This window comes from Primulina huaijiensis, chromosome 11 (assembly GCF_012295235.1).
Source record: "Primulina huaijiensis isolate GDHJ02 chromosome 11, ASM1229523v2, whole genome shotgun sequence".
Lineage (NCBI taxonomy): Eukaryota > Viridiplantae > Streptophyta > Magnoliopsida > Lamiales > Gesneriaceae > Primulina > Primulina huaijiensis.
Window position 1 is genome coordinate 5,869,160 of NC_133316.1, and position 20,422 is coordinate 5,889,581.

Genomic DNA, 20,422 nt, shown 5'->3' on the forward strand with positions numbered 1-20,422 from the left:
CTAGGGACATAAATAAATAAATATTTATAATATGTGTATAATATATATACACATATTATAAATGAGATGAGGTATAGAATTTTCCAAATAAAAATCTTTTTTTTTTCTAAATATTGAAAATTAATAAAACCATACCAAAAATTTTCATATTTTTATCTAAGTAATTGAAAATTTACATTGTATTAATGCATACTTGAAATTTGACAAAAAAAACACACATATATATATTCAATAAGTAAGTGTTACCTTATTTGATGAGTACAAAAGTGAGTATGATTGATAGGAATCNNNNGGGTTGAATTATTACCATCGACTATAGTGTTTTTAAAATTACAATTGATTGATCTTGCAATAGTTATTAGAATTAAAGTCATGTATATGATTTCAATAAATTTTAATAAATACAATTATCGAGAGGAGTAATAATTGTTGGAAAACAATAACTAATTTCACTAAAATAATGATTGAAACATGACATTTAACTACTATTTATTGTTTAAAAGATTTGAGTTTCATCATAAAATTTTAGTAAAATAGCAAATGATCGATGATATAATTTTTATAATATGAGTATATTATCTTAGTTTCATAGTTTATTTTAAAGTAATCTTATCCAAACCGTAGCTTAGGATTAGTACTTGGTAAAGGATTGTTTCGGTGTGTGACTTTCTATACCAATCGTGGGATATTTGAATAACAGGACAGGAAATATTAAAATTTATTTTATATTAAGATATAATATATAAAATTGCCAAGAAATCATTGCTCCATCACTTTTATTTTTTCTTTATATTCCTTAATCTAGAACTAAGATGATGAAGACACTTCTACTTGGTTCATCCCCCAATGACAATATTTCGACAACTGAGTAACAAAGGTTTAAATAACTAACAAGCAACAAAGACTTTTAGTGGAACCAATTATTCACATCAAAACAAATACTATATACTAAAATTATATCCGATCCTAAAATGTGTTGAGAAATAAGCATTATATTAATTAATTAGAACAGGCACTTGGAAATTAATTCAAGATATTTCTACTAATGAAAGTGTTTCTTTCGTCCCGAAAAATTGCGCAAATCCACTAGTAGAATTTTTGGCTTTTACTTCGCCACTCGTTACTTCGGCGATTATTAATTATGAAGTAGTATATATCAATCAACTTTGGTAATAACACCAGCGAAGTAAAACATTATTTTTTACTTCACAATATAAAAAACACGGGCTTCACTTCTAATTTTTTATAATCTTTTACTTCGACACGGTAGTTTTGTTCTGGATAGGCTCCACTTCTCTAATTGATCAAAATTTAATCTTTATTCAACAATTTTCAAATTTTCCTACATTTAGTATGATTTTGGTCGGATTTTAGAGTTTCCAACAGAATTGGAATTGCTGACACTTGGTAGAAGAATTTGGAAAATTATAAAAGTAGAGGGAATATATACTATACTAGTAATAATAAATTACTTGGTAGTTAATTCAAGAGAATTCCTATTGATTAAACCCTTGAGGCAAGGTTTTTCTTTTATCCTCACAGAACAAAATGAATAAATAAAAAATAATACAAACATCAATATATTTTATCCAAAGCTAAAAACCCTGTCCAAATTCTATGAAACTTTTGAGATAACTACACTGATTTTCTAATTTTTTTTGTTCTTATCATTCGATCTTTGCAACTTATTCAAAATTAGTTTTGTTGATGGATCAATGTTGTAAGAACCAGACGTCATCGATATCATTCCACAGATTGTCCGATATGTCTCCGCCGTTCATCCACTGGCTGCTTTCCTCCGTCATATTCAACTCCTGGTGAAAATTATAACCAGTGGGGCTGATTAAAAATTGTTCAGCATAATTCGAAAGATCCCTTCCCTTATAATCTTGATTATTTCCCTGGTTCAGTACTGGATGATTGTTGTAACACTCCGTCAGGTCGGGAACCGGCGTCCCGAAAGAGTCCGATGATGCAACGACGCTGGAATCTCCTGGGGAATAAGTGTGAGCGCTGCCGCCGAAGACAGGCTGCGGAGGCACGACTTGAGATGAGAACATGTCGGGATCCGTGCTACTTTGGTCGTCGAGATCGTAAACAGTGGCTGTGGAATTGGCGTAAGAGGAAGCTGCCATGGCGGCAGCTCCGCTGCTCGTGGAGGCCTGAGCTTGGATTCTCTCGACTAATCTTGGCATCCAAAGGTAGCGCATGGTGTCCTTGAATTGCTTGCTGTTAACGTCACACTTGAGCTGCTTCGCATGCTTTTGGACCCTTGTTCTCCAGTAATTCTTGATCTCATTATCGGTCCTTCCCGGCAAATGTTGCGCGATTTTAGACCACCTGCATATCAAATTCAGTCTCGATCAATATCATACCACGACAACTTGAAATCCAATCAGAAGTAGATTTTACAAAAATCATACCTATTGCCCCAACGAGAATGGAGTTCAAGAATCAGGAGCTGTTCTTCGAGAGTAATATTTCCCCGGCGGACATCAGGTCGCAAATAGTTGAGCCATCTCAATCTGCAGCTCTTCCCAGTTCTGTTCAGGCCTGTGACATTCGAATTTCAAACATTTTATCAGCCTCCAATCGCAATAATTGTGCGGAAAAAGCAACAAAGAATAATCCCTTTTAACAGGTTAACTTCCACACGTCAATTATTCATACCCAAAAACACGTCAATTATTCACCCAAAAACCAAGAATCCTAGCCAACACACGAATTTTAATTTCTTCAAATTTCCCCTTAGTCCACAAAAAACAAAGCACCAAAATCATTCCGACCACCAAAAAATGAAAAGGAATTATACCAGCACAGCGGGAGAGCGAATTCCAGCGGCCTTCTCCGTGGCGGGATATGTAGTTCATGAGAGCAAAGTCTTCTTCAACAGTCCATTGCCCTCTTCTGAGGTCAACCATTTCCTCTTCCGTACTCTGGTTGTAAGCTTTGGCCTGCATTTGTTCCATTTCAAGATTTGCCTAAAACAGCTAGGAAAGTTGATTGATTGTACAAAGAAAAGTTAAGGATGGGATGTATATATAGAGATTTTTGTGTGTAAATATATGTGTATGTATATGTTTAAAGAGATGATCGAATTGAACGGAATGAATAGATTGGGGGGCTTTATATAGACGTGCGTTAAAGGAGACGAGGGAAGTGGGCAACTAGGAAGCCGCAATTAATTAACTAAAGCGCACACTTCAAACTTTGTTTCGCAGGAATGATACGATATTTTAATATAGTTAAGCGAGTAAGAGCTTTGAAATTTGACTCTTTGACTCTTTAAATTCTGTGTGTTGAAATAGTGTGTGTGTTTTAAATAAAAAAAAGATATATTTATGTTTAATTTATTACTATTTATTTACTTTTTTTGTTTATTTCTACATGTTTTTGCGATCAACTTGTCCCGAAATATTTGACATTGTGACATGGGAATTTCCACAATAAAAAAAGTGTACTATTTTAGTTAATTACTGAATTGAAATTTATTTATTTTTTTTACTATTAATATATGGTACCACAAAGATTTACATGTCATGAGAATCTGATTTGAATATAATAATAGGTAAATTGCACATTAGATTTTTTATATTTGCTGAAACCACTTAAAATTGATTTTCTATATTTTCGAATTTAAGTCTTAGTTTTGTATGTTCTTATTTATGTCAAAAATTTAATTATTTTCTCATTTGGTGAGACTATACGCGTCAGCATCGAATTGATGTTGCCACATTAGAAAAATGACTAGAATTATCAAGAAAAAAATATATTACATATTAAGACTGAATTTCAAAACATAAAAGACTAAAATCGTAAAGAGACCAAGATAAATGACAAAAAAAATAAAGTTTTCTCAATATAAATAAACTCAAGTACTTCAAACTATATTGTCTTACTGATGGAACAAGATTGTTTTATTCCGATCTATAAATTTAATATTTTAATAAAACTATATTATATAGTTTGCTTTTAGTTAAAATAAGTTCAATTTATTTTATGATCAGATATATCAAATGTGTCTGTGTGTGTAAATGAATTTAATTTAAAAATAGGGAAAAAATTTGATTCCATGAATTGATTTGATTAAAAATTGGGATTTAGATTTATCAATTGAAAATCGAAATGTAATTAATATTTATTCACCAAATAAATTAAAGCCATTCAATTGGAGATAAATTTTAACCGATTTCATTTTTGGAGTTCTTGGCAAAAATTCCCTCTGCCAATCTTTTCTTATAAATCAGTGCAGTATATTTTATTTTCGAATTCAGTCCCGGACACCAGATTTTTTCTATTTTTTATTTTGAACTCTCTAATTCAATTTATTTTACACGTTAAATTAAGGGTAACTTATTAAAAAATCCCCATCTCTCTTCTCAAATTTCTTTTTACTCTTCATCCCTTTAAAACTTAGTTTTAACTCCCTATTTTTTGAAAATTCCAATAATACTTTTATTCCTCAAATATGGTACGTGACATTGTTAGACCTATCGAGCCTGTTCTTGAAGGCATATAGTCCCAAGACATACAGCTACGTAAGATTTAATTTCTAACGTATATACCCTGCTCAAATGATCATTTTTTTTAATGGCCCATCATGCTTCCGTATAATAAATTGAACAGTTTACCTCTTTGACCAGATTGCCGTCGGGTTATATCCATCGGGTTTTACAGACTGCTCCTCACAGCCTAACCACGCAGTCGCAACAGATGGTTCCTGACATAGATTCATTCAACAGCACTTAGCACAACTCTGTTTCGTTTCCTACCTCAGGATGTATAGTAAAATAAGTCAATTTGAAACTAATACATGAGAGGGGCAAAAGCCTTGGTTTTTTTATTCAAATATACAAAATATTATCACATAGTAAACTACTGTAGATGAGGAGAAACTTGTTTAGCTACTATACTAAAACACACATAAACTAGAAAATATTACAATTTTTTGAAAGAAAATTAAGAGATTGAATGATGCATTTATCTTCCTTCCGCCTTCTTATTTATAGAAGCCCTTTGCGGATTTGTTCTTCAAACTTCAAACTCTTGCTATAACTTTTTTTTAAGGCCTTCCAACTGTGGTTGACACTATCTCTTGAGCGGGTCGAGTAGGTGGTTGAGTGGTCCCTCCACTTGTCTTGAGTTGTCTTTTTCCTAGATTATTAATCTAGAAACAGCTTGTTCGTCCAGTTTTATCTCCTGGCATAGATAGTAGATATGGGTCTGGATCATATCAGTTGAGATTTCATTACCCGCTTTTTTAGAAGTTTGTATAGATCTTTGAAGATCACCAGCTGCTTTCTTGTTGTTTTAATCCGTCTTTTAGAGACCTTGAGATATGTATAATACATTTTCTTTGGTTCCAAACTTCGGTTTAATTTTTGTGTGATTTTCTTGTTCCCATTTACTCCATTTTATAGGTAAATTATGGGTCCATGTCTTTTAGTTAGTGGGCAAATTGCATACCTACTTGCTTTTGTCGGGGAATCTTTAACTTCTGTTATCCCCAAGGAAAAGTGATGGCAGTCACATGACCATTTATTTTTGTCGAGAAATCTTAAACTTTTGGTGTCCTCGAAAAAAACGTGGTTGTGGTCCTTCACCACTTGGTCCTGTCTCAGCAAGATGTTTCTTGTCTGACCGAGGTCTAAAGCCCTTGCCAAATTCTGGCTCCTTTTGATTTGGGCATTCTGAGCAGATTTGTTCTGACCATCTTCTCAACATGAGCCATGTTGCAGAATTTCCGACGAGTTTTCTTTATTCCCCGGCCGTTTGCTATTCCACAGAAGATTTCATTTCTTTTCAAATAGATCTTCTGCAAAACTTGTTGTTTTTTTGGTCATAGTATTTAACATGAATGATAATGTAGAGCCCAAAATCAGTACACGTAAACCCTTGAATTTATTAAATAGTTAGAATTATTTATTTAATTTTTAAAATGATTTTTTTACCATGCATGATTTACGATTCACATTATTTTAAATTGTTACATGTTTATTGTGATGCACGTTAAAATGTTTTCTTGAGTTTTATGTTTCAAGCGAATATTCAATGCGGGATCGAGAAAAGAGACCGGTGACGATTTAGGCGATTCTTGAAATGTGGTATTTTATTTCAGGTCAAGAAAATTGTTATTTTAAGTGATTTTTGGAATTTTAAGCAGTTTAAAGTCTAATTTAATTTATTATGTGATTTTGAGATTTTAAGATTTTCAAATACTAATTTGAAAATTTGGAGATTTTAATCTCGAAACTTGGTGCTCAATTATTTTATTTAATCTTTGAGTAGTATTGAATAATTAGATTAGTATTGAATAATTAGAGTATTCAATGAACTCGGTATAAAAAATAAAGAAAAAATAGTTTTTGATCTATTAACTTATTCAATTTTAAGCTTTGATCCACTAAATTTTCAAAGTTTGATTTTGATACCTTAACTTTTGATTTTTAACTATTTTTGTTCAACTACTAATATGACATTGAAAAATACTGATGTGGTGTCAAAATATGTTGATGTGGTGTCAAAAATGTGACCTGACATTGAAAATTGTTGACTTGTCAAATGCTGATGTGAAATTAAAATTTAATTGATTATTTTACCCAAAATTGAATAAGTTAGTGGACGAAAAATTCATTTGTCCTATAATAAATCCAATATGTTCATTGTTAGAAACTATCATTGACTGATTGTATGATTGACCTCAAGAATTCCTAATTTACGCCAAGAAAATGTTTTTTTGTTTTTTTTTTTTTAAATATTGACCTCAAGAATTCCTAATTTACTCCTATTTTAAGAGTTTTTCTGGTATCTTCATCAGTATTTCTTGACGAGAATTTTAGATTCAGGTTCGAGTAATATTTCATGGACCCGTCATAAATCTTTGGCTCCTATTTTAATGGTATTTAATATAGTTGGTTTAGTAACAAATATTTTTCTAAAAAAATAAAAAATAAATTTGTGCTTAAATAATTTCTCGATATTTGAGTTACATATGGGGGAAAATTCTAAAATCAATTGATTAATTTTCACATTAAATTAGATAGATTTTCATTGGAGGTATTGATATGTACTTTGGACTTTGGTGATATATACAATCGAAACTGGGAACTCTAGCAAAAATCGAACCAAGTGTTGACAACTAATTTATTACGCTAACATCAAATTTCGGCTAGCTAATTAGAAGATCTACAGTTTAAATATAACAAATTATATATGACCAATTTAGAATTATTCTGTTCCCAACAATAAAAAAAACCCTATCTAACTTCTAAATTCATCATCATGTTTTCAATGTTTAAAAAAAATATTATTGACTTTTATTTTATAAGAAAAAATGCATAATAATTTTTTTTAAAACTTTTGCGAGCACTTGTCGTTTTAACCATATTTACAACAATATAACGTCATGACATGTATTAAATTTGCTTATGTTAAATTTCTCAAAAAGGATCTGAACTCAATGCGATTCTAAGAATCAAATTATTAAAAACAAAAAAAGAGATCTTGCATAGATAAATGATAGTTGTTTCAATGTTTCTAAAGGGATTCGTGGAAAAGGAAAAAGAATATTTACATTCCTTAATCCTTACTCCCCAAAAGGAGACTAAGAGTTGAATAGAACATAAACACTAATTATATATGTTAATAATTAATCACAAAAAATTTTGTGAGACAATCTCATGTGTCTGTTTTATGAGACGAATATCATATTTGAGTTGTTCATAAAAATATTATTTTATATATCAAAATTATTATTCATTATAACAAATATGAAATATAATTTACTTGTCACAACGAAAAAATTACTATTAATTAATTGGACACGTGCCCCCCACAAACCCCNGTATGTTTTTTTGAGAAGGTGGTCTCTTTTGAGACGGTTTCATGAATCTTTATCTTTGAGACGGGTCAACTCTATCAATATTCACAATAAAAAGTAATACTCTTAGCATAAAAAGTAATACTTTTTCATTGATGACCCAAATAAGAGATCCGCCTCATAAAATACGACCCGTGATACCGTCTCATATAAGTTTTTGCCTTATTATTATTACTTATTCATAACAGAAATGGAAAGAAGATATAAGTTAATAATGGAAAAAAAAGTTAATTAAAACATCATTTTTTAAATTAATAATGTAATATGTAATGACGTAATTTTATATTATAAATATAATAATCTGAAAAATATACCATGACATGTGTCTCGTGCACCGATGTGGATGTACCATTGTTCTCTATGAGATGTCAAATAGCAGCAGGTGTCAAGCCCACAAGATTTGACTTGCAATCCTATTAAACTATTACATGCATGTAATTTTAGTACGCTTGTTAAGCAAATATTTTATGGCAATATGATAAGATATTCAGCCACCATCATGTAAGAATGGAAGACATTTTTTATCATAATTTAAAATTTAATTATTATTACAAGAATGGAAGAAGTTTTTATCATAATTTAAAATTTAATTACTATTGTAAGGATGAGCTAATTATTATTGTAAGGATGACCTAAATAATAACATACCTATTATTTTTCGTTCATAGACAGGTCAAAACTACTTAGAAACCCGATCTTCACCGTTCACAATTTCTTTGACTTACTTTTGAACGTATTGTACAAGTTTAAGCCATATCCAGCCGTTCAATAAGTCTCAAAGAGTTCTGTAAACTTACTTTTGAAAGTATTGTGTTGGTTTTAAAAATATAAATTTCTTTTATGGTTGAATTCATTTTGAAAGTTTCCATTGAGCATTCTTCTCTTTCCTCCCCTTCTTGTGATAGGATACTCTATGTTTTGGTAATGTGAGGATTCAGTTGGATATGAGTGAGAATCCCAACATACGATAAGTTTATGTCCTTACACAGTGGGATTGTAGTCGTTATATTGCATCGCCTCCTTATAGGAGTAAAAATTAGGAACTGATATCAGTAAACCATGAAAAATAGATAAATCTCATAGCTTATGCCAATGTTATGTTTACGTTTATGCTCATGATATATGTTATACAAAATATGTAATGCATGATTTGCTGCTTGTCCAATATCATGTGTATTTATTACGTATGTGCTCGAACGACCCCTACTTAATGAGTGACCATCATATCACTTACATCTTACTCTATCTCATAGATAAGTCCGAAGAACAAATCGAAGAAGAAAAAAACAATGCCAATTTTGAGGATGGCAATAGAGATTAATCAAGAATTTTAGTTTAATAATGTTTTTTTAATGTTTTATTTTAATTCAAGTCGTAAGATGCTTCCGCAAGGTTATTTATGTTTTGGAATTTGTACGTTATAAAGAAAATGTTGATTATGATTTACAAACTTATTGGCTAGACATTAATATACGAGGCTTGTTGTTTTCAATTACGTGGTTGTTAAAAAACTCCGGTGTCGACTAACCCCAGACACGGGGCATGAAATTTAATTGGTATATGAGCCACCAAGTTCATAATTCAGTTGAAATTTTTATTTTTTTAAAAAAGATTTTGGCTAAAGGCCGAAGCAATCCCCCTTCGAAATTGGCCAACGATTAATAGTCACAACTTTTTGGATAGTGTCTGAAATCGAGAAATTCTTTCTTTTAGGTCCTTGAAATGCTTTTTTGTTGTTTTAGGAATTTTTTTTACAGAACTTGTAACTTTTCGTAATAAATTCGGATTTAATTTTGTCAACTTCTATGGAATCCTTTCGAAGTATTCTTTCAATCCATATGTCAATCTTCGAACTTTTTATTTTTGGAAATTTCTCGAAAAATCTCGTCCAACTCGTTTCTTGTACTATTTGTCAAATTTTTGTAGAATTATATTACGGAGACAAGTAGTTTTTTCTATATTGTTAGGAATATACTTATCATATATAATATGGCTTAAGCTTCCGACTTAAAATTAAAGATTTGACTCGGGATAATAAATTATTTATGAAAAAATAATATAAGAAAATATAATATAATAATTTTTCGGTATTCAAATATAGAAGTTGATTTTTGTGTTAATAGTTAACTATGAAAACATTAAGTTTGAGTTTTTAAGAACGCTAATCGATAACTTTAAATATATAGGAACTTAGAATATCTTGTTTAAAATGAATGTGAAAAAATATCATCGTGTTAAGAAATTTATATTAGTTTGGGATGACAAGTATGCAATGACCTTATGTAAATAAAGTAAATTATGAGATATTTGTGGGTATCAAGAAAACTATAACACAATAAGTTTTTACTATTTTTACGGTAGTAAGAATGATTCAAAGAAAAAGACATTCAATTAACTCATTTGTATTAGAGGACGCTGGGCTCATGGCCATGATGAAAACAAGATTTATTAAAAAGATAATTATTTGAGGATTAGTTTCTTTTGTACAATGTTGAATGAAATTTATTTCATAATGACTGGGTTAAAATTTTCGAGATTTATGTCAATAGGCTATAGATTAACATTGAGTAAAGTTCCAAGATTCTATATGAGTTTTAAGTTTTGAGATAACAATTTTGACAATTTAAACATAGAATAAAATCAATATCAATTCGCATATATTCAATGGTAATTTGATTCAACTCACTTTGATAGATTTCGACGTCATTATATGGATGGATTGGTTACCTAAGAGCCATGCAATAATAGATTTCCGGAGTAAGAATGTCAAAATCCGAACCCTAAACTAAGAAGAAATAATGTATCATGACAATGTCAAGAAACATAAATACATTCTTTCTGCTTCCCAGACTTGAAAAGCCATAAATCGGGCAAAACAATTTACCTACCAATGGTGAAAGAAGTGCAGGAAGAAGTTGAGCTGAAGTTTGAAGATATTCTAGTAGTACGAGAATTTTTGGACGTCTTTCCGAAAGGCAGCCTGGAATGGTATCGGACCGTGAAGTAGAGTTTGATATAAATTTGGTACCAGGTGCTGCACCAATCTCCAAGGCACCCTACCAAATGACACCAGCTGAACTCAATGAGCTAAAAGAACAATTCCAAGAGTTGTTAGACAAAAAAATATTAGGCCAATTGTATCCCCTTGGGGTGCTCCAGTCCTAATTGTAAAGAAGCATGATATTATGTATAGATTATAGAAAGCTCAATAAGATCACAATCAAGGAATAATATCTTCTTACAATAATAGATGATCTCGATCAACTTAAAAGAGCTACGGTCTTCTCAAAGCTCGAGGTGAGGACATGCTATCATCAGCTAAAGGTCAAAGCAGAAGACATCCCAAAGATAACCTTCCGAACAAGTCTCTTATGGCCATTTAGATTGACAAATGCTCCAATAGCCTTCATGAAAATAATGAATAGAATTTTCAAGGCAGTCATTGACAAATTCTTAGGGGTATTCATCGATGATATCCTTTTCTATTCTCCCAACCTGGAAGACTACAACGAGCACCTCCACCTAGCTCTAAAAATATTAAGGGAGAAAGAACATTACGCCAAATTCAAGAAATTTAATTATGGCTAAGAAGTGTGACTTTCTTAGGTCATGTGATATCGGAATTAGGAGTATCAGTGGACCCAAAGAAATTATATGCAATTATATATTTTCCGAGACCTAAGAATGCAACCGAAATTAAAAATTTCCTTGGATTAGAAGGCTATTACTGGAAACTCGTCAAAGATTTCTCTTCAATAGCAGCATCACTAGCAAAGCTAACACAAAAGAATTCCAATTCATCTAGAGCGAAGAATGTGAGAAAAGTTTCTAGACATTGAGAAAGAAGCACACATCGACATCATTGTTGGTGTTGCCTACAAAAGATAATAATTTTACCATTTACAGTGACACATCGAAGGAATGTCAAGGATGCATACTCATGTAAGAAAGAAGAGTCATCGCTTACGCATCAAGACAGCTGAAGCAGCATGAGCAAAACTACCCTGCTAACGATCTCGAGTTGACGACACTTGTCTTTGTTTTGAAAATTTGGAGAGACTATTTATGTGGTGCCATTTGTGAAATCTTCACTTATCACCCAAGCCTAAATTATTTGTTCACTCAAAAAAATTGAAAATGAGACAAATACGGTGAATAGAGTCACTCGAGAACTATGACTTAACAAGGAAAATAAGGTAGCTGATGTTTTAAGTCTGAAAAACATGGGTAAGATAACCCTAGCATCACTCTCCATTCAACCATGTCTTCGAGAAACAGTCAAGTTAAATTAAAGTCAAGACACAACACTAGAGAAGTTCAAAGAAAAAGGCAAGGAAAGAAAGGCATCATATTTTCAAGTGGACCCATACGAAGTCTTGTAGATGAGAGGACGATTGTGTGTGTCAGACATCGACAATTTTTGACAAGAAGTGATGTTAGAGGCGCATAAATCAAAATTCTTTTTACATCAACACAGTACAAAGATATATAGGAACTTGAAAGAAATTTTCTTGTGGATTGGAATGAAAAGAGATGTCGTCGAGTTTGTCTCTAAATGCCAAGTATGACAACAGATGAAAGCCGAGCAACAACGATCAAGAAGATTACTGAGATCGTTAGAAAATCCAAGAATAGGAATGATAACATATTTCCATGGATTTCATAGTAGGTTTGCCAAAGTCAAGACAAAGTCACGACGAGATATGGGTACTCGTAGATAGACTCACAAAATATGTACACTTCCTATTGTTCACATAAACTATAATCTTGACAAGTTGTCTAATCTATATATGGATAATATTGTGCGGCTACATGGAGTGCCAACAAGCATCTTTTCGGATGTTGATCCAAGATTTGTGTCATGTTTTTGGAAGAGCTTTCATGAAGCAATATGAAGTAAAGTAACTTTTAGTACAAGTTATCACCCTCAAACTAATTCCTAAACAGAGAGAACGATTCAAACCTTATAGGATATGCTGAGGGTTTGTGCCCTAGACTTCAGTAGTAATTGAAATGAACATCTACCCTTGATAGAGTTCTCTTACAGGAACACTTATCACTGCAGTATTGGAATGACTTCATATGAAGCCCAGTACGAATGGAAGTGTCGATCACCACTGTACTGGGATGAAATAGGGAAGAGAGCCATAACTAGACCAGAAATAATCCAAGTTACAATGCACAAAGTGGACATTATCAAAGACACTCAAGGATGCACAAGATCGGAAAAATATTTAAATCGATCCGAAGAGGATACTAGTGTAGTTCGTAGTTAGAAGGCTTATATAAAGGTTTCGCCCATGAAAGGAGTCGTTCGATTCAATAAAGAAGAAAAACCGAATCTTAGGTATGTATACCATTCAAAATTCTGGAGAAAGTGGACACATTGGCTTATAGACTAGCATTCCCAACAGATATGTCAAGGATTCGCAATGTCTTCCACGTGTCCCAATTAAGAAATTACATCTCGGACCCAATCCATGTTTTGGAAACTGAATCGCTCATGATCAAAGGTAAACTTGGAGAAGAGCTGAAATATGAAGAGGTCCCTATTCGGATTGTGGACACTAAAGATTAAGTACTAGGACGAGGCACCATTCCCTACATCAATGTGCAATGATCCAACCAAATCGAATGAGAGGCTACATGGGAGGTAAAAAAGAAAATACTAAGAAATATCCATAAATTTTTGAAGATAAAGTAAACTCAAGTTTTGAGGACGAAACTTCCAATAAAAGGGGAGGGATGTGAAGCACACAGATTTGGCTTGCAATCTTATTAAATTATTACACACATGCAACCTTAGTAGGCTTGTTAAACCTATATTTTGTCCCTTTAGGGCAACTCATGACAAGAAATTCAGCCACCAACATGCAAGAATGGAAGAAAGTTTTATCATAATTCAAGATTTAATTACCATTTTAAGGATGAGCTAATTAAGCGAAAATAGGGAAAAAACCGTCAAGCTTGCCTATAAATATCCTAGCACCGTCCACTCGAAAATTGCAGCATTCTCAAGCAAGAAATACTGTAAATTTCTAGAGTCGCCTTGTGCAAAATTTCAAAGTTTTGATCAAAGTGCTAGTGTTGTCCACGTTCGGAAATTATTTCAGTCGCTCAAATACTCAGAATTCAATCTGTAATGTTCCGATTTTAGCATTATCCAATGGTTAGTTTTTGTATATAGCCGTAATAATATTGCTCAAATTCTATGCAAAAATAACATGCTTACTCTTTTGCATCCATAAACAGGTCAAAACTACTTCCAAATCCGATCTCTACCGTTCACAATTTATTTGACTTACTTATGAATGTATTGTACCAGTTAAGCACGATCCAATGGTCCAATAAGTCGCAAAAGATTCTATAAGACGACTAATTTTATGGTCAAAGTATGGCTGCAGTTTCAAAATGCTGTTTTTGTGATTGTTCTGTTGTTTTTGAATTATTTAGTCAATACCAAGGTAAGTGAGCTTGTTTTAAAACTATAAATTTCGTTTATGGTTGAATTCCTTTTTTAAGGTTTCCGTCAAGCATTATTATTATTCTTCCCCTTCTTGTGATATGACACCCTATGTTTTGGCACTTTTAGGATTCAACTGGATATGAGTGAAATCCCAACATACGATTAGTTTGTGGTCCTTACAAGGTGAGATCGTAACCGTTTTATGGTATTGCTCCCTTAGAGGAACAAATATTAGGAATCGATATCAGTAGACCATGGAAAATAAATAAATCCTAGTGCTTATGCCAATGTTATGCTTATGTTTATGCTTATGATATATGTTATACGAAATATGTTATGCATGATATGCTGCTTGTCGAATATCATGCGTATTTGTTATGTATGTGCTCGAACGGTCCTCGCTTACTGATTGACGGTAATATCACTTACCTGTCACTCTCTCTCCCAGATTAGTCTAAAGAATAAATCGAGAAAGAAGAACAAAGCTAGTTTCGGGGCTGGAATAGAGATTAATCAAGAAGTTTAGTTTAATTATGTTTCTTTTTAATTTTTAATTCATATTGTAAGACAATTCCGAAAGTTTATTTATGTTTTCGGAATTTTACGTTGTAAAACAATGTCGATTATGATTTATAAACTGGTTGGCTAGAATTTAATATACGAGGCTTGTCGTGTTTTCAATTATGTGTATGTTAAACAACGTCGTTGTCGAATAATCCAAGGCATGGGGCATGAAACGAGGTCTATGGAAAATTAGCAAATTCATCATAAAATTTTATTTATTTTAAATTTTAATTCTTTATCTCGTTAAATTTTGTTTCGGATCAAGATCTTGTTTTTTTTTTTTTAAATTAAACTTTACTTTAGGTTCTTCGTTATTTACTATAATGACCACCTTATATATTCCTGATGTGTCATTTATCATGTTAGCACAAATATTTTCACAATCGGATCAATTAATATCGAACTGTTGTGAAAAAGTAAAAATTTACGGTAAAAAGTAAAAATCTCAAACTCTTAAAATTATTACACTACACACTTTATAATATTTTTCTCTCAACTCAATTGTGATTTTCTTCACAAATGAGAGATCTATTTATAGAAAATTTTTACAAATAATCCAAAAATAAAATACATCATTACCTACATCATCACACACTAATTTTCAATATTCAACACCTAATTTTACCTAATTTTCAACATTCAACATTCACATTTTCAACACAAATATTTAACACATTTTTAAATAATTTTTCAACACTCCCCCTTGTGATGATGATCATAATGATTGTATACATTACGTGTTTTTATACTGCCTCGTTAAAAACCTTACTAGGAAAAACCCATTGGGATAAAAACCATAGTAAGGGAAAAAGAGTGCAGTCACGTAAACTCCCCCTCATGTTGACACGAACAATTCTTCACAAATTTCGTAGATTGCGCATCCCAATATTATATATGTGCTTTCTGAATATTGTCGTAGGAAGTGCCTTTGTGAAGAGATCTGATGAGTTTTCACTTGATTGAATGTGACGAACATCAATACATTTATTCTTCTCAAGCTCCTTGGTGAATGCGAAGAACTTAGGAGGAATATGTTTAGTTCTGTCGCTTTTTATGTATCCTTCTTTCATTTGAGCAACACATGCAGCATTATCTTCATATAGTATCACAGGCTTCTCGTCGAATGATAATCCGCATGAGATTTGGATATGTTGAGTCATTGATTTTAACCACACACATTCACGGCTTGCTTCATGTAGTGCAATAATCTCGGCATGATTTGATGAAGTTGTTACAAGTGTTTGTTTCTGTGAACGCCAAGAAATTGCAGTGCCTCCACGAGTAAATACATATCCAGTTTGAGAACGTGCTTTGTGTGGATCAGATAAGTATCCAGCATCGGCATAACCAATTATACTTGGATTAGCATCTTTTGAATACAAAAGTCCCAAGTCTGTCGTTCCTCGTAGATAACGGAATATATGTTTAATTCCGTTCCAATGTCTCTTTGTTGGATATGTGCTAAATCTTGCCAATAAATTTACGGCAAAAGATATATCAGGCCTTGTACAATTTGTAAGATACATAAGGGCACCGATAGCACTTAGATATGGTACTTCTGGACCAAGAATATCTTCATCATCTTCACATGGACGGAATGGATCCTTTTCTATGTTTAATGATCTAACAACCATTGGAGTACTTAAAGGATTTGATTTGTCCATATTAAAACGTTTAAGGATCTTTTCTGTATAATTTGTCTGGTGAACAAATATTCCACATTCTTTTTGTTCAATTTGTAAACCCAGACAATACTTGGTTTTTCCAAGATCCTTCATTTCAAATTCTTCTTTCAAGTATGACACAACTTCTTGAATTTCCTTATTTGTTCCAATGATGTTTAAATCATCAACATATACAGCAATAATTACGCATCCGGATGTTGTTTTCTTAATGAAAACACAAGGGCATATTGAATTATTTACATATCCCTTTTTCATCAAGTGATCACTTAGCCTATTATACCACATTCTGCCGGATTGCTTCAACCCATATAATGATCTTAGTAATTTCACAGAATAACATTCTCTGGGTTTTGAACTTTGTGCTTCAGGCATCTTAAATCCTTCAGGGATTTTCATATATATATTACTATCAAGTGATCCATATAAGTAGGCTGTAACAACATCCATAAGACGCATTTCTAAATTTTCAGATACTGCCAAGCTAATCAAATACCGAAACGTAATTGCATCCATCACAGGAGAATACGTTTCTTCATAATCAATTCCAGGCCTTTGAGAAAAACCTTGTGCAACAAGTCGAGCTTTATATCTTACTATTTCATTTTTCTCATTTCGCTTTCGAATAAAAACCCATTTGTATCCAACAGGTTTTACACCTTCAGGTGTAAGGACTATAGGTCCAAAAACATTACGTTTATTTAGCGAATCCAATTCAACCTGGATGGCATCTTTCCATTTTATCCAATCCTGCCGATTTTTACATTCACCAAAAGATTTTGGTTCATGATCTTCATTATCATTTATGATGTCGATTGCCACATTATAAGAAAATATATCATCAATTTCTTCTATATCTTTTCGGTTCCATATTTNCAACTAGAAGGCCGAGCCGAAAATTGTTATATTAAATAATATAAAAACATAATATAGTAAAAAAATATATTTAATTCTAAATATCTTAAATATATATATAAATAATAAAAAAATATTTATCAAATTTTAAAATCTAAACAATAACAATATAATCAAATATAAGTATATCTATATATTTCTAACAAAAAATAAGTCATTAAATTGTAATACTGTTAAAATAATTTTTTAAAGTAAACTTTAAAATCGAAATAATATATATATAACTAAAATAAAATTTTAAATGTCATAAATCTTTTTTTTAAAAAAAATATAATAAAATAATCAAATTCTAATTTTTTTAAAAAAAAATTAAATATTTTTTAAAATAGTGGTGAACTTAAACTAAAGTAGGATTTAACTATGAAGGCAGACCAGAGGTTGAATCTAACATTTTGATGTCTAATTCGGTCGGACCAGTTTTTAACCTGTTCATCAGTTCTTTATCGGTCTGACGTGTTTTGACCTTAAAAACGGTTTTTAGATTAGGTTCAGACATGACCAATGACCAGTTCCCGGTCGAACCACGAGCTTCCACGATGCAAGTAACTGTGGTGGTGTTGGAAGTTCGGAATCATTTGAGAGAACCTGTGGCGGCCTTTGGTAAAACTATTCCAATGTCGGGATCCATCGTCATCGAGGAGCCGATGTCCATTCGAGAAGGTCTTAAGTTGATTTAGGATAAAGGATTCCACTAGGTGCTTATTTCATCCTATTTAATTTTGGCAGTGCAAACAGTCACGAAGTCATTATGTGATTTGAGATGGTGGCTTATGTGCACAAAAATCAAACTTTTGATATCTGAGTTAGCTATTGTCTTGTTTTTTCATGTGAGGAAATCGGCCAATGTAGTGGCAGATTCCCTAGCAAAATTTGCGTGTTCTTCCCATGTATCTTTCGGTTTGATTCCTGAGAATTTTTCTAATTGACTGGTTAATCTTATAATAAATGACATTGATATACATTAATACAAGTTACAAGTTTCATGTAAAAAAAATAAAAAAAACTAATTTTAGACTGAAACAAACTTTTGAATTGGATGGGTAAATATTTATTTATGATGTTCTTCTTGTGTTTATGTATACCATATATAGACTAAATCTTTTAAATCAATTATGATTTAAAGGTTATTAGATGGACTAAACAAACAAAGAAAGAGGAAAGTTTTAGAGATTTAAAAGGAGACAATGTAAAAAGAACTGTACACACTCAACCTTCAACTAAAACTAAGACCGATGATTATGAATTAACATAATAAAGATCTGATTCACTGGGTTTTTGTCAAAAAAGAATAGGTCTCTTGTGAGACGATCTCACGAATCTTTACATGTGAGACGGGTCAATTCTATCGATATTCATAATAAAATGTAATACTCTTAGCATAAAAAGTAATATTTTTCCATGGATGATCCAAATAAGAGATCCGTCTCATAAAATACGACCCGTGAGACCGTCTCATACAAGTTTTTGCCGTCAAAAAAATGAGCCGGATTTTCAGGGTTCTTTGCCTAAATTGGCTTCACATTTTCTGTGGACAACGATCATATTATTTCTGTCGTTTTTATGCTCTTTTTTCCATCAATAACTTTTTACATTTGGAATCAAATATAATAACTTGCAATGCCAAGACAAACTATTTTATAGTTTTACTAAAAACTATAATATGTGATAAGATATCGTTCAAGTATTTTTAATTGTATAAAAGATTATGTATATATATGTATGTGTTGATTCGAAGCTGGTTGTCATCAAACAGTTCAAACTTTAAAAACAACTTTAGACTTGGCATTATATTGTAGCAGAAAGATTATGTTTAAAATGTTGGAGTACCGTTTTATTGCTATCAAAACGTAGCGAAAGTTTTTTTTAAAAATTTTGAAGTTTAAAACGTTTCATTGGGCTATTTAACATTGGACACCAAATCAGTTCGATATTAACGAAGTTGGTCTTTCTTGTAAATCCCTACAAACAGATATTCCCCCTTCTTCGGTCGTCAAATAAGTCTACAATCAGAGACCAGGTTCCTCGTTTAAATCGCACTAGAGATCTAAACGATTTAACGTAGAGATTTGATCGTCTTTAGATTTAACGTAGAGATTTGATCGTCGGAATTTAAAAAATCCGACGGTGTTTCGACGACATCGGGACAGCGGCGCAACGGAAAAGGGTGGCCGAATTTTGTTCCTCAAAATATAAGGTGGCCGAAATTTGCTTCTAGGTGAGGAGAGAAAATTTTTGTATGTAATTAATTGTGTATTGTTATGTTATATGTTATCAACATTTGATGAAATATTAATAAAAATACATTAACCAAATGCTACTATGATTCATAATCCTAATCCCATTAGGATTTTAATTAATGAAAATATAGGAATCCTAATGGGATTAGGATTATATATATATATGTGTGTGTGTGTGTGTGTGTAGACATGTATGTAAAATTAAATAACCATTAATTAATTCTTAATAATTAATCAATTCTAGACTTTTTTAGAATATTCCATGAAAATCATGAGCATATAGTAGTTACTACTACTAACATTATTATTTAATTAATATATTCTCGATTTACTAAATAAATAATTGTGAACTCATTATAATCTCGTTGGACGAGCAGATTGCACCTATATATCGAGGATATAAATCTTGTTCATAAAATGAAAATTGAAAATTTTATAAGGCAAAATTTCCACCTATCCATTTTTGGCAGTTGTCAGTTTTTTGAACTCTTTCACTAAAACAGACAGTTCCATTTTTCTCATTTAATTTACAATTAAGCTAACTTCCACAATTTCTATTCTATGTAATTTACTTATAAACTCCTTTATAAGCAATCTGTTTGATCTCTATCAAACTACGTAGCCAAATTCAACTCTTTGAATTTGACTATCTCAACGAGAACACAAAATCCAATACTTG

At 31.8% G+C, this 20,422-nt stretch overlaps 1 protein-coding gene across 1 annotated transcript; it reads right to left on the reverse strand.

Annotated features, from left to right (window-relative positions):
* Positions 1-1,458: 1,458 nt before the first annotated feature.
* On the reverse strand, positions 1,459-3,094 carry LOC140987442 (transcription factor MYB78-like). The gene is made up of 3 exons (XM_073455947.1): positions 2,813-3,094; positions 2,424-2,553; positions 1,459-2,340 (listed from the first exon to the last, which is right to left on the reverse strand). The coding sequence occupies exons 1-3, from the start codon at positions 2,967-2,969 to the stop codon at positions 1,713-1,715; spliced, it is 915 nt and encodes a 304-aa protein (XP_073312048.1). The 5' UTR covers positions 2,970-3,094; the 3' UTR covers positions 1,459-1,712.
* Between the last annotated feature and the right edge of the window lie 17,328 nt (positions 3,095-20,422).

Bases quoted from the DNA above. Each gene is read 5' to 3' on its own strand.
- LOC140987442 (XM_073455947.1), bottom strand. From the start codon at position 2,969: ATGGAACAAATGCAGGCCAAAGCTTACAACCAGAGTACGGAAGAGGAA. The intron at 2,554-2,812 runs GTATAATTCCTT...CGAATGTCACAG, and splicing joins TTCGCTCTCCCGCTGTGCTG to GCCTGAACAGAACTGGGAAG. The intron at 2,341-2,423 runs GTATGATTTTTG...TTTGATATGCAG, and splicing joins CATTCTCGTTGGGGCAATAG to GTGGTCTAAAATCGCGCAAC.